The sequence below is a fragment of the Mobula birostris genome, chromosome 2 (genome assembly GCF_030028105.1).
Source record: "Mobula birostris isolate sMobBir1 chromosome 2, sMobBir1.hap1, whole genome shotgun sequence".
Taxonomy (NCBI): Eukaryota; Metazoa; Chordata; class Chondrichthyes; order Myliobatiformes; family Myliobatidae; genus Mobula; species Mobula birostris.
In genome coordinates, this window is record NC_092371.1 from 23,115,496 (window position 1) to 23,129,530 (window position 14,035).

At 41.7% G+C, this 14,035-nt stretch overlaps 1 protein-coding gene across 8 annotated transcripts in view; it reads right to left on the reverse strand.

The window, feature by feature from the left end:
• Nucleotides 1–11,158, reverse strand: part of cstf1 (cleavage stimulation factor, 3' pre-RNA, subunit 1) — a 47,098-nt gene extending 35,940 nt beyond the window's left edge. Inside the window, exons 1-4 of one of the 8 annotated variants that reach the window (XM_072238601.1) lie at nt 11,074–11,158; nt 7,660–7,791; nt 5,987–6,184; nt 588–865 (exon numbers count right to left, since the gene is read on the reverse strand). In XM_072238601.1, the coding sequence (XP_072094702.1) occupies nt 588–865; nt 5,987–6,155 (447 nt within the window). In that variant the 5' untranslated portion in view covers nt 6,156–6,184; nt 7,660–7,791; nt 11,074–11,158. Of the gene's footprint in view, nt 1–587; nt 866–5,986; nt 6,185–6,287; nt 6,394–7,659; nt 7,792–10,886; nt 10,909–10,971 lie in introns of those variants that run through there. The other 7 variants (XM_072238606.1, XM_072238593.1, XM_072238611.1 and 4 more) reach the window with 7 other exon arrangements.
• Nucleotides 11,159–14,035: the final 2,877 nt, after the last annotated feature.

Consider the following 14,035-nt stretch of genomic DNA (forward strand, 5'->3'; position numbering starts at 1 on the left):
GTGAGGACCAGAGGAACCCTATTCCTAGTGGGGTAGCAGGAGGATGGACTGAGAGCAGATGTACGTGAAATGGGGGAGATGCCTTTGAGAGCAGAGTTGATAGTGGAGGAAGGGAAGCCCCTTTCTTTAAAAAAGGAGGACATCTCCCTCGTCCTGGAATGAAAAGCCTCATCCTGAGAGCAGATGCGGCGGAGACGGAGGAATTGCGAGAAGGGGATGCCAAGCTGAAGTGGTTTAAAGAACAGATTTGAACGAACTGATAGAAGGATCAGGACTAGGTAAAATAGGAGTTTGAAATTCATTGCCTGAAAGGGTAATACTAGCAGAAACTATCATCATCGAAGTGCTGGAAGGTACTTTTTTGCCCAACGTGCAGATCAATAGGTTATGTGGTTAATATTCTTTGACTCTATAAGATCCATATCCTATACTGATTTCATTATACATTCATAATTAAAGAATGTTACACAGGCTACTCTTTGTCCAAGAATAAAGACTTCTTGGATGAGGAATGTCTGTAAAACAAAAATATATACTTTAACAACATTTGAACTTGTGCAAAACAGATATCTACTCTAACCGTGTACCTCAATAGGCATGGCACTCTTTGCTAGCATCCTCTCTGTATCCAGAATCTTGATGGATGCATCAGCAGAACCTGTAGCAATCAGCTGTCCATCTCGGCTGTAGGTGGCAACTCGACATGGCCCTTTGTGTGATGTCACATAGCATGTCTCATACTCAGCAGCCTCCGGGGACATGGTCTGAACATCAGCATCAAATTCCATATCAATACCTGTACCAGGAGCCACTGTATCTGAGCGTCCAATAGCATACTGAACAGTATTGTCATCATTCTCCATTCCTGTGAACAAAAACCGGATTAAAATACAAAAAAATCAATACAAAATCAAACCAAACCAGCCTTCTTCCAGGAGTAGAGCAAGATCCACAGCCTGACATCACAATAGCAACAGCAATTTTCATTAATATTACTTGAAAATTTCCAAATCCTTAGACGACCTAATCTCTCATTCTCACTCCCACTCAACTCTTTTAAAAAAACTAGCTATATATAATTTATTGAAAACTATATCTATTGTACAGGATGTATATTGAAGCATTGCAATGCTCCAAGAATGGCTTGAGACACCAATTTGTAAGTAGAACTATGATGATATTGCAATGTCAAGCAAGATTAAAATTGTCAAGGATGAGAGCACAAAACAGGTGTTCAGCACCAACTGCCTGCATTTGAGTGGTCTCCCTCTCTTTTCATTGCAGCCATTGGGTTAAGAGGTGCACGAGTCTTGGGCCACATGCCATCATGTTCAGGAGCAGTTGCTGCCCTGCAACCATCGGGCTCCTGCATGGGGTTCACTTGCCTCAGTGCTGAACTTTTTTCCCGCAGCTGTGGACTCACTTTCAGGGACAACGCAGTACACGTTCCATGTGTTTCTGTTTACTTTTTTCCCCCCAATTCACACAATTTGATCAAGGCGCTTCAGTGCTGAAATGATTCTGCAGCTGTGGCCTGCAACCATCAGTACAGCGCTGAACTGCTTCTGTGGCTATGACCTGTAGCCACCGGGCTCCTGCAACTGCTTCACTCGCCTCATCACTGAACTAGCTCGGAGGCCATGGACACGCTTGGTTAATGTTCTATGTGTTATTTGTTTACTTTTTTATTGTTTGCACAACTTGTTCTTTTCTTGCACATTGGGTGTTTGATAGTCTTTGTTGTGTAGGTTTTTTTAAAATGGGTTATATTGTGTTTCTTTTTTTGTGATAGCCTCCAAGGTTGTATATAGTATACATACTATGATAATAAATATACTTTGATAATAAACGTACCTTGAACTTTGAAGCATTGAAGTGATCTTAAACTTTAACTGATTCCATAGATGCGATCTAATCTGCTGAGTGTTTCCAGCATTTAATTTTATTTTAAGATTTCCAGCATCAATTGTTATTTTGATTTTTTTTAAACAGATGGCTTGTTAACTCAAAAATTTTGATAGTCTCTCCAAAGTGTTGTTGATTTAAAAAAAATTAAGGTCATAAGCTTCTGCAATGTGATAAGTTAAGGAAGTGTGACTGTGAGATGAATATTATAATTAGGCAATAACTTGCATTTGTGCAAAGCCTTTAACACAGGAAAAAAGCCCAGAAGCATTATCAAACAAAATCAAGCCACATAAACAGACATTTTAACAGAAGACCAACAAATTGGTTTAAAGGCTTAGGAAGTGAATGACAGAAATTACGGCTCAGGTTGTTGAGAATTCTAGAGAGTTGCAGGAGATTACAGAGGTAGGATGGCATACATCTACAGAAAAAAATACAAGAGGCTAGGCACCTTTATGCCTTTGAAATGTGTTCTATTTACGTTTGCTATTATTTCACTAACTTAACAAGTAGTTGAATCAAATATAGAAAAGGTGTTTCAGACTGATTTCCCCACTCTCATCATAATTTGACAAGCTGCAACATTTAGGTCCAGTAGCCCAGGTTACAAAACCTGATTTGGGATGGGGAGATGGGAAATCGACCACATTTGCTTATCAGCTTCCAGAATTGCATGAGGCTTGGTATTAGCTGTGACAGTATGAGGCTGGATGCCATCTGAAGTACTGTATTAATTCATTTTGGAAGGATTCACATACAGTATAAGCAAAATCATATGGGATGATTGGAGGAAATTGACTAAAAGCACCGTATAAAAATATTGACGAGTCTTTTTAAAAATTGAGAAACCCAAGAGGTCAACTAGGAGTTGATGATAAATGCTATTGTTTGTAAGTATCTTTTTCAGTACTGCAACCTTGACTCTCAGGATTCATTAATATTAACCTTATTTATTAAAAGCACTGAAAAACTGCAAAGCTACAGAAATAAATGGTTGTCACAGATGTGTATCCTATTAGAAATGAAGCATTCAATATCTCAAGCATCAAACCAAAATGTCGACAATTCCCTTCCTTCCACAAATGCTGTAGAAGCAGCTGAGTTCCTTCAGCTGTTTGTTTTCTTTAAACCAAGGTATGTTAGGAAAGAATACTCACAACATAAGTACTTCAAGATGGAAATGGACTAGTTCAACTGGGAACCAGAGTCCTAAAACTAAAGAATGGATAAAAGTTGGCTATGGAGATCAGTTGGCTATAATAGATTTTGGAGTTTGATAGTGGAAAAACAATAGCTAGCATGTAGGAATGAATGCAGGAACTGCAACAGTCATTGATTCCATCTTTACCATGGGCATACAATCCTCCTACATCTCCATCCTACACCATGATAGACTAAGGATTCAGGGGAGAAGATTTAGGACAGAGATGAGGAGAAACTGTTTTGCCCCAGAGAGTGGTGAATCCGTGGAATTCTCTGCCCAGGGAAGCAGTTGAGGCTTCTTCACTAAATATACTTAAGATACAGTTAGATAGATTTTTACATAGTAGTGAAATTAAGGGTTATGGGGAAAAGGCAGGTAGATGGAGCTGAGTTTACGGACAGATCAGCCATGATCTTATTGAATGGCGGGGCAAGCTCAATGGGCCAGATGGCCTACTCCTGCTCCTACTTCTTATGTTCTTATGTATGTAAGGACCTTAATTCCTTCTGCAAAAGAGGCCCAAGTAGTTCCACTTCATTAAAATATACTTCCGTGTGGCTCAACTTATCTTCACAGTGAATAACTTTGCCTTCAACATCATTAGCTTTTGCCAAATCAAAGGTGTAGTTATGGGAACCACATGGGTCCAAGCTAGAACTTACTTTTTGTGGGATAGTTGGCACAGTCCTTGTTTTAGTTTTTCTCTCTCCCCCACAATACACTGACAATTGTATTACTTTGTTTCCTGCACTCATACAGAACTCAAAAATATCCATTATTTCAATCATTTCAAGGAACAGTAAAGAGTTTAAGGCAGCAAATGGTATGTTAGCCTTCACAGCAGGGGAATCTGAATACAGCTACAATTATACAGGGCCTTAATGAGATAATACTTGGGAGCATTATGTGCAATTTGCTGTCCTTTCCTCAGAAAATATACGTTTGTCTTACAGGGAGTACAGCAAAGATTCACCAAGTAGATTTTTGGGAGAGCAGAACTGTTCTACAAGAACACAGAATGTAGAACATTTTAGCACAGTATGGGTCCTTCTAGTCCTGGGCAAGACATAAAACTGCATCCAGGCGCAGGGGTCCACAAGGGCTACGAGGATGATGGAGTGCCTCTTAACCGTCGCTGGTACTCCCAGGTGTCCCTTGGGCAAGGACTAGCACCTGTCAGCCTCCCTTACCGGGTTTACAGTGAAGTCAATCCTCCAGCCTTTGGACATTTGGCGAGACTGAATCATTCTGCAATGGGAAAGGAGTCCGCCAAGGCTACATCCTTTCTCCACACCTTTTTAACATCTACACTGAAATGATCAAGAGACTGGCAATTCCAGACAACACTGGCATTAAAATAGGAGCAAGAACCATCAGTAACTTGAGACAGGCAGATGACACAGCCCTGCTAGCCACAACGGAAGACGACCTACAAACACTACACAATAGTGTTGCAAAAGTCTGCTGAATTTGGATTGCTGATAAATGGACAAAAGACCAAAGTTATGGTGTTAAGCAAAACTGCAATTCAAGCTGACATCTACATCGGAAACGACAAGATCGAACAAGTGACCCCCTTTATATACCTTGGTGCAGAACTAAATGATACAAACGAATGCAGCAAGGAAATAGGACGAAGGCTAGCAACAGCACGCACAAGCACTACCGAACTCTGGAACATCTGGAAAGACAGATCTATGAGCACGGACAACAAGATACACCTCCTCAAGAGTCTCGTCTGGCCAGTAACCCTATATGGCTGTGAAACATGGACCCTAAAAGCAGCTGATGAAAAGCAGTTGACAGCATTTGAGATGTGGACATACAGACGGATCCTCAGGGTGTCATACATTGAAAGGAGATCCAACAATTTCATCCTAGAAAAGATTGGCACGAAACCAATACTTCGGGAAACCGTTTTCCAAAGGAAACGCTATTTTGGACACATCTCAAGAACTGATGACACACTGGAATGCACTATGCTTGAAGACAGAGTAGAAGATAGCCACTCCCGAGGCAGACAGAGGACAACCTGGATCGACAACATCAAGAAGTGGAGCAGCATCACCGCCAGAGGTGCAAGAGGTTTGACTGCTGACAGATCAAAGTGGAAGAAAATGGTTGCCGAGACTCTGGCAGAGCACGGCACATGATGATAATGACGATGATGGGTCCTTCGGCCCATGATGTTGTACCGACCTATTAACCTACTCAAGATCAACCTAACTCTTCCTTCCTACACAGCCCTCCATTTTTCTATTATCCATATGCCTAAGAGATTCTTAAATGTCCCTAACTACCTTCACTCCAAAAAGAAAACTAATGCTCATATTACATGCTTTCTAATCCAAGCAGCATTGTGGTAAATCTCCTCATAGGCATTTAAATATCAGTAATCTAGATTTGCATTCTTTGGAACTCTGAATACAAAATTCAATTAGAAAATGATAAGAAGTTCTAACAGGACTAGACATACTGGATGCGATGATGTTTCGCCACTTTCCCTTCACAAGGTCAAAGTCTCTGGTAATAAGAAACAAGACTTGGGACAGAAATAAGGGGAAATTTCTTCATTCAGAATGCTGAATGTGTGGAATTTGTTACCATAGGACCACAAAGACGAAATCACTGAACAATTTTAATGATAGATAAATTTCTAGATACAAAAGCCATCAAAGGTTGTGGGGAGTGCTTAGGGATATAGAATTGAAGCCTAAATTCAACCACTGAATGGTGAAGCAGGCTCAAAGGACCAAATAGCCTTTTCCTGCTCCCATTTTATGTTTCCAAGACTAATTCCTAGAGCGAGTCATCTATCAGCTCTGACGATATTGGTAAGCAGCAAAAAGAAAAAAGTATACACAAGGTACCTACCAAGCTTGGCAAGATGTAGTAGTTGCTCAGAGGGTGAGCAAACTGATGGTGGCTTGATCTCATTGATAAGGTTTGATGCAATGTTCATGTACCCATCATAAAGCAGTTGGCCAATAATAAGTCGGTAAAGGTGTTGTCGATCCTTAAGAGTAACTTTGGGTCGATACATTTCTTGTGTCTCCCTTGCCTGTAATTATCCTAAAAGAACAAAAATAATGAAAAATTATGAAGTTATCACGACAGTACATCTGCTTTAAACAGCATATTAGTTTCAGTTTATCTTATACATTCATTTGCATACCAAATCTTCTCTCCAAGGATTCCCTTTTGCTAATACTGTAACTACGGAGCTATGGAACACTGTTTCCTTTAACTCAAAGTAAGTGAATTTTGCAAACCATGGAAAAGAATGAAATTGACCCTGTAAATTAATGGAAAGACTGGAATTCAGCAAATCGTTATTAACATAAAATGCTTCAATGTCAACTCACTCTTTGTTATGTTAATACAAATTTTTTTAATGGTGAGCATATGCCATATACACAATATTCTAAACATTTAAAGCTCATTACGTGTCCTGCCAAAGAACTTCGGCCCAAAACGTCAACTGTACTTTTTTCTATAGATGTTGCCAGACCTGCTAAGTTCCTCCAGCATTTTGTGTGTGTTGCTTGGATTTCCAGCATCTGCAGATTTTCTTTTGTTTGTGAAAGCTCATTACATACTATCTTAAGTATTGAGGGAGAAATGAAATATCAATGAAAAATGATCAGCAGCTTAGATTAACAGACAAGAAGCTAGCTGGAGGAACTTAGCAAGTCAGACAGTAACTATGGAGGGAAATGGACAGTTGCCATTTTAGGTTGAGACCCTTTGCCTGGACCAAGCAACTTGGGAGTTTGCAATTAAATTATAGGATTAATATAACTAAGTTATGAGTCCTGCCATGGAAAATCTCAGCTGGTTTGGTACCCAATCATCTCAAATAATTACAGGGAGTGCAGCTCCTTTACATGGAATAATTCATCTCATTCAATAAAGTTCCAGATGATAACCCTGCATATATATTTCACCAAATGGAATCTATAATCCATTGTCCTTCTCTTACAACTTAGCTTGAAGAAATTTCCTAGAGTTATATTTTCTATATGGTTCAGATAACCTTTTACATTTATCAACCAGCCATAAAGACCAGCTTTTACATGTATCATTTAATCTTTTTGTGTTTAGTCCTCTTCTGCTTGTGATCAATTTTAAATAGACAAAGCATCCTATTTTTAAAAAGTATTTTCAAAGCAGCAAATCTACAGGGAGGGTGGAGAAGGGGATGTTTCTGACAGGGCAAAACCAGGGTGACTGTAACACTAAAGCTTTCTCCCTGCAACTACCTTACAGAAAACAAAACTACACAGATATGACTCAGCCATTAAAAATTGGTCAATCCAGCCAATTACTTGTGCATTGCTCTTACAGCCAATTACTTGTGCATTACTCTTATCTTCAGCGATGGGGGGAATTTGCTAACAATTCCACACTGAACATCTGCTTAGTGGCACTCAGCTGAAACAAAGAAGAAAACAAAACTTCATGGTAACATTTGACCATATTTAGCATCAAGGAACTTCAGCAAAATAAAACAGAAATTGGGAGTAAATGACGGGTAACACCCCTACCAGGACAATTGGGTTAACAGATGCCAGTCACCTCTACCTCACAGCAGTTCTTCAAGGCAACATCCAGGTTAAATCACTTTCAGCTGTTCCACAAATATCCTCCTTAATCAGTTAAGCAATTGTAAATGGGACCTGGTACAAATTCAGATATGGTCAATGTTTTAGTATATCCTGAGTTCAAGGATAATACCAAGATTTTGTCAGAAAATCATTAGAATACACAAGTCTAGACATAATAAATATATGGTTGAGATTCTTCATAGTTGATAAGAGATTACGGGGAGACGCAATTGATGCAATGAAGTTGGCTGACCTCTATTCATGCACATCCTTTAAAATGTGCTATCTAGTCTCAATTGTGCTTCCTTGTTCTTTCTGACAAAATGTTTTAATTTCACATTTCTGTCTCACATCTAATTTGCCACTTGTCTACATATTCTACTAGTGTTTGGAGCATTTTACTATCCTGTTCATCACAATGTTGACATCATCTGCAAAATGGAATTCCACTCTACACACCTACATCCACTTTATTAATGCATCTGCAGAAGTCAAACTTGAGGATTTATACTATGAATGGTAAGAAATTCGGAAGTGTAATGGAACAGAGGGACCTAGAAGAAAGAGTGCAGTTTGTTGGAAGTGTCATCACGGATAGACTGGAGTGGTGAAAAAGCTTTATCATACTGGCCTTCATCAATCCAGGCATAGAGTGTAAGAGTTGGGAGCTTTTACAGTTATACAAATCATCGGTGAGGCCACGCTTGGGAATACCGTGCATAATTTTGGTCACACAGTTAGAAACATAGACATAGAAAATAGGTGCAGGAGTAGGCCATTCGGCCCTTCGAGCCTGCACCGCCATTTATTATGATCATGGCTGATCATCCAACTCAGTAAGACTTGATTAAATTGGAAAGAGTGCAGAAAAAATTTGAGGATGTGGCTAGGACTAAAGGGTCTGCTTTATAGGGAGAGGTTGGCTGAGAGACACAAACAAGGTGAAAAGTAACAGTCTCTTCCTCAGGTTAGGGAGGTCCAAAACTAGGCTAAAGATTTAAAGGGTACTTGACGGGGAACTTTTTCCACACAGATGGTGAGGAGCTTACGGAATGAAATGCCAGAAGAAGTAGTTGAAGCAGGTACAATGTTATCATTTAAGAAGCACTTGGATAGGTAGATGAAAGTGAGAAGCATGGAGAAATGTGTGCTGATGCAGAAAACTAAGACTAGTTAGGTAGGCATGTGGTCTCTCGTTGGACCAAAGGGCCTATATCATGCTGTATTGCTCTATGAATCAATTAGAAAAGTTAATAACTGCAGGGAATACAATTTTCTACCATCCCTGTCTCAAAATCAATCATCAATCTTTTATCCATGCTGCCATTGACCCAATTATTGCTTGACTTTGATTTTTACTGGCCATTTTTTATATATCAAATAGTCAAATACATTCTAAAAATCTACACAGATGATATGTACTACATTCATCAAGATGTATGCCATCTTGGACAATGTCTCCCATCCACTACATAATGTACTGGTTGGGCACAGGAGTACGTTCAGCCAGAGACTCATTCCACCGAGATGCAACACAGAGCGTCATAGGAAGTCATTCCTACCTGTGGCCATCAAACTTTACAACTCCTTCCTTGGAGGGTCAGACACCCTGAGCCAATAGGCTGGTCCTGGACTTATTTCCAGGCATAATTTACATATTACTATTTAACTATTTATGGTTTTATTACTATTTAATTTATGGTGCAACTGTAACAAAAACCAATTTTCCTCCAGGATCAATAAAGTATGACTATGACTATTCCTTCCATCAGGTTTCTGCCATTAATAAAGGATTTTGTTATTTGTGCTATTAGAATCTATATTTCCTGATATCCAATAGGTCTTCAGCAGCAACAATATAACCTTAATGGCACAGGAAGATCTCAGGGGGTCAGCCCAAATGCCTGTTTAGCTCAAATTCAGCAACAGCACTGAACGAAACTGTAGAAAACAAACAAGTCCATGGATTTCCTGGTTCAGTTCCTTGTTATATTTGCTGCAAGAACTCTGCCCAAGTTGCACCAATCCGAAGGCAATCTTTGACCAGTGCCACATACTCAGCCAAACCTCAAACTCGGTTAGAGAAGATCAATTGAAGAGAGGGCAAAGGCCTCATCCCAACTCCATTGACTGGAATAATCATACACCTCAGATAAACAACACTTGTCTAAGAAGATTTCATCGTTCAGCTCTCCATGACTATTCGCTTCCACATAGGACCCAAACATAACCAGGCCTAACAACAGCTGGGGCTCAGCTTTGATGACCACTCCAACAACCCTCAACCCATTTTCCCTACCCCCCCAATCTCATCTTGCTTCAGGACTAACTTGTAGCACATTGGATTTTTTTTAGGAATCAATCTCTGCACAGGAGACTGCTCAGCATAGCGAATGCACATGAAATCAAGGTTAGTATACTTACACTTATTTATCAGGCAAAAAAACTATGAGCAGGAATAAAGAGATCTGCTCAGGTTGTGCCTAATGGAACACCACAATGCTTTGAGAACCTAAGTATTCACATACTATATCAACAATTTGCTCTGGGGACTGAATGTCTTATTAAATATCTTATGATTAATAGTAAATTGGGTGGAATTGTGGGGACTGAAGCTTCAAGGGGTAGTGGACAATGGAGTTAATAGGTGAGAACATGGCAGAAATAATATATTGAAATGTACAGCCTCAGTCATTGCGTTTCTTCAATACAGACTGGACAATTAAGCTGAGGCAAAAGATCAGCCATGATTTAATGAATATAATAGGTTCAAAGAGCTGGATAGCCTACTCAAGTTGCCATTTCTTCCTACCCACCCTTCTAACCTCAATTAACCTTCCCCTCTCCATTTCCCATCTCACTTCGCCAACCCACCCACCCTTCCCTACATTCATTCACCCACTCCTCTGCTGCTACACTTACCCATCCCATCCACCCTTAACCCTTCGCCCTCCCCCTCCACTCACCCACACAACCCCACCTACCCCCACCCTATACCACCCAACCTCACCCGTCCCGTTCTTCCCCCCTCACGCACCCCACCCGATCTCTACCTACTCTACTCGTCAGCCCCAGCCTCTCCATTCCCTGAACCGCCTCCTAACATTCACCAGACCCCCACCTGACCTATCAACCCCAACCCCATCCCTCACGTCACCTCACCTCACCTTTCCCTGTCGGGCCGGGCCTAGGCCTGCCCCTGTTCCACACTGCTCCCTCTGCCCTGTTTTGACTGACTCTATAACCACGAACCTCTTTGGTTATAAATTCCTCTCGTACCAAAGCAAACAAAGCCACGACGTTGAGGACCCGGCGAGGCTGAAAGACTAACCCAGAGAGCGGCGGTTTACTCACCGCGAGGGACGGCGACGGCAGCGTGCAGCGTGATGACGTCGCGCGCACAGCGCTCTCTACGGCCGAAGTCCGCTGCTGTCAATCATTCTAACCTGAACAGGAGATTCTGCAGATGTTGGAACACATAGATGTGGACACATAGAAAACCTACAAAACTCAGCAGGTCAGGCAGGAGAGGAATAAAAAACACAAAATAATCTGAAAATGCTGGGGTCAAAGCAACACTCACAACACGCTAGAGGAACTCAGCAGGTCGGGCAGCATCCGTGGGGAGGAATAAAAGGTCAACATCTCGGGACTGGTGCAGAAACCAGAATAAGATGGAGGAAGGAGCAGTACAAGGTGAAACTCTGCAGACATCCCACCCTGCAAAAACTCATTTCAGGGAGGTAGCACCCCCACCCCACGGTCGACCTCCAAGGGTGTATGTAATACTTTGTTTAGTGATTTTGTTTAATCTGTAAACCAAGTTGGGTATATGCAGAAAATGTGGCATTAAAATATGTACTTATATTCTGTTTATTCTATTACAACTTTAAGCAAGTCTACAGGGAGTTTGCCTCATCAAGTAGGACATCAATAGCGCAGCTCCTTACCAGCTAGTTTAAATAACGTTAGCTACGCTAATGAACGAATGACACCTGTTAAACTCACCTCAACATGTCTTTTACATTTTAACCCACCATGGGCAATAGAAAAGTCACTGTTGCAAACAGTGCAGCCAGCTACACCGTCATTATTTTTGCGACTGTAAGGCCCGCCCACAGAGAAAGCTGATAGATCTACTTAGCAGGGGTCCGCAATCGTTTTTGCACCGCAGACCGGTTTAATATCGACAATATTGTTGCGGACCGGCCGACTGGGGGCGGGGGTGTTAATCACAACCGGAATGTAGGTGGTAAGTCAATCGCATCATAACATTTTAAGTAACATTTGGATATTAAACACACAGCACATATTTTCCCCGTATGAACATATAAAATCATTGCAACACACCAATATCGCTGAATCAGTGGGAGCCCTGGGCTTGCTTCCCTGCAACAAGACGGTCCCATCGAGGGGTGATGGGAGACAGCGATACTCGAAGGGGGTTCCTTATGTCCAGTCTATTCCGCAGTTTAGTTTTCGTTGCATTCATTGCGGAGATATGTTGGAAATGGAAGCAACGTTTTCAGTGCTTCCGTGCCTATCTCAGGATATTTAGCCTTGTCTTTGATCCAGAATGCCGGCAGAGATGTTATGTCAAACATACTTTTCAGCCCACTGTCATTCGCAAGCTAGGAGGAGATGATGTTTTTCCCGTGCTGACATGGATGATTCAACGGGGACATTCACAAATGGGTCACGGACCCATTCCTTTGCACGTCTCGGGTCACTGATGACCTCGCGTGCCTTAAAATTCAACAGTGCGTGACAGGGAATGAGGAAAGGAGCAGCTGACTCATATCGTTTCCTCGTGGCCCGATGGTTGGGAACCACTCTTAGCACTCTCCCTCTCAAAAAAATCTATTTCCGGGATATTGTATATAATTTCCGGGAGTCAGGGAGCCACTATCGATATGCGGGAGACTCCTGGAACTTCCGGGAGAGGTGGGATGTCTGAACTAGGTGAGGGGAATTGTTTAGTGACAGGATGTACAAAACGTACCGTGCAAAAATAAAACGGTGTAAATACCCAGTAGGTCAGAGATCATTCTTGGCACTGGAGGCAAGGTCAACAGTTAGTCATGTCAAGCGCATTGTCAGATCTCTTCTGCTTTCTCCCCAAAACCTTCACAGCCTTCCTATATTGTTGGACCCAGGACATGGCGCATTCCGTCCGGGTAGCCTCCAACCTGATAGCATGAACTTTGACTTCTCTAACTTCCGTTAATGCACCACCTCCCCTTTGTATCCCATCCCTTATTTATTTATTTATTATCATTATTCTCTTTTTTCTCCCTCTGTCCCTCTCACTACAACTCCTTGCCCATCTTCTGGGCTCCCCCCACTTTCTTTCTTCCTAGGCCTCCTGTCCCATGATCCTCTCCCTTCTCCAGCCTGGTATCCCTTTTGCCAATCAACTTCCCAGCTCTTAGATCCATCCCTCCCCCTCCTGTCTTCTCCTGTCATTTCAGATCTCCCCCTCCCCCTCCCCCTCCCCCTCCCACTTTCAAACCTCTTTCTATCTCTTCTTTCAGTTAGTCCTGACAAAGGGTCTTGGCCCAAAACGTCGACTGTACCTCTTCCTATAGATGCTGCCTGGCCTGCTGCGTTCACCAGCACTTTTTATGTGTGTTGTTTGAATTTCCAGCATCTGCAGATTTCCTCGTGTTTGCATTTTAGAATTGCGCCCTTCTGGTTTATATTGTTACCTCACATTCTTCAGATCAAAATAAAATACTTAACATTTCCTAGTATTAATTTTAATCTGCCATTTGTGTATATCGCATTTGAGTCTTTTATCGACCTTGTTATATTCATGACAGTCAGCATCTCTAGGAAGAGGTACAGTCGACGTTTCAGGCCGAGACCCTTCAAGGACGAAGGGTCTCGGCCTGAAACGTCGACTGTACCTCTTCCTAGAGATGCTGCCTGGCCTGCTGCGTTCACCAGCAACTTTGATGTGTGTTGCTTGAATTTCCAGCATCTGCAGAATTCCTGTTGTTTATATTCATGACACCTAGCTTTATGTCATCTGAGAATATGGGGTAGCAGAGCTAATAGAGCTACTCACAGTTCCAGCGATCCAGTTCAATCCCGTCCTCAGATGCTGTCTTTGTGGAGTTTGCACCCTCTCCCTGTGAGTATCTTAAGGCTCTGGTTTTCCTCCCACATCCCAGAGATGTGCAAGTTGGTTGGCTAACTGGCTGTTGTAAATTGCCTCTAGTGTGCAGATGAGTGAGCAAATCAGGGGGAAGTTGATGGGAATATGCACAGAGATTTCTATAGGATTAATGTAAATGAGTGCCTGATGGTCAAA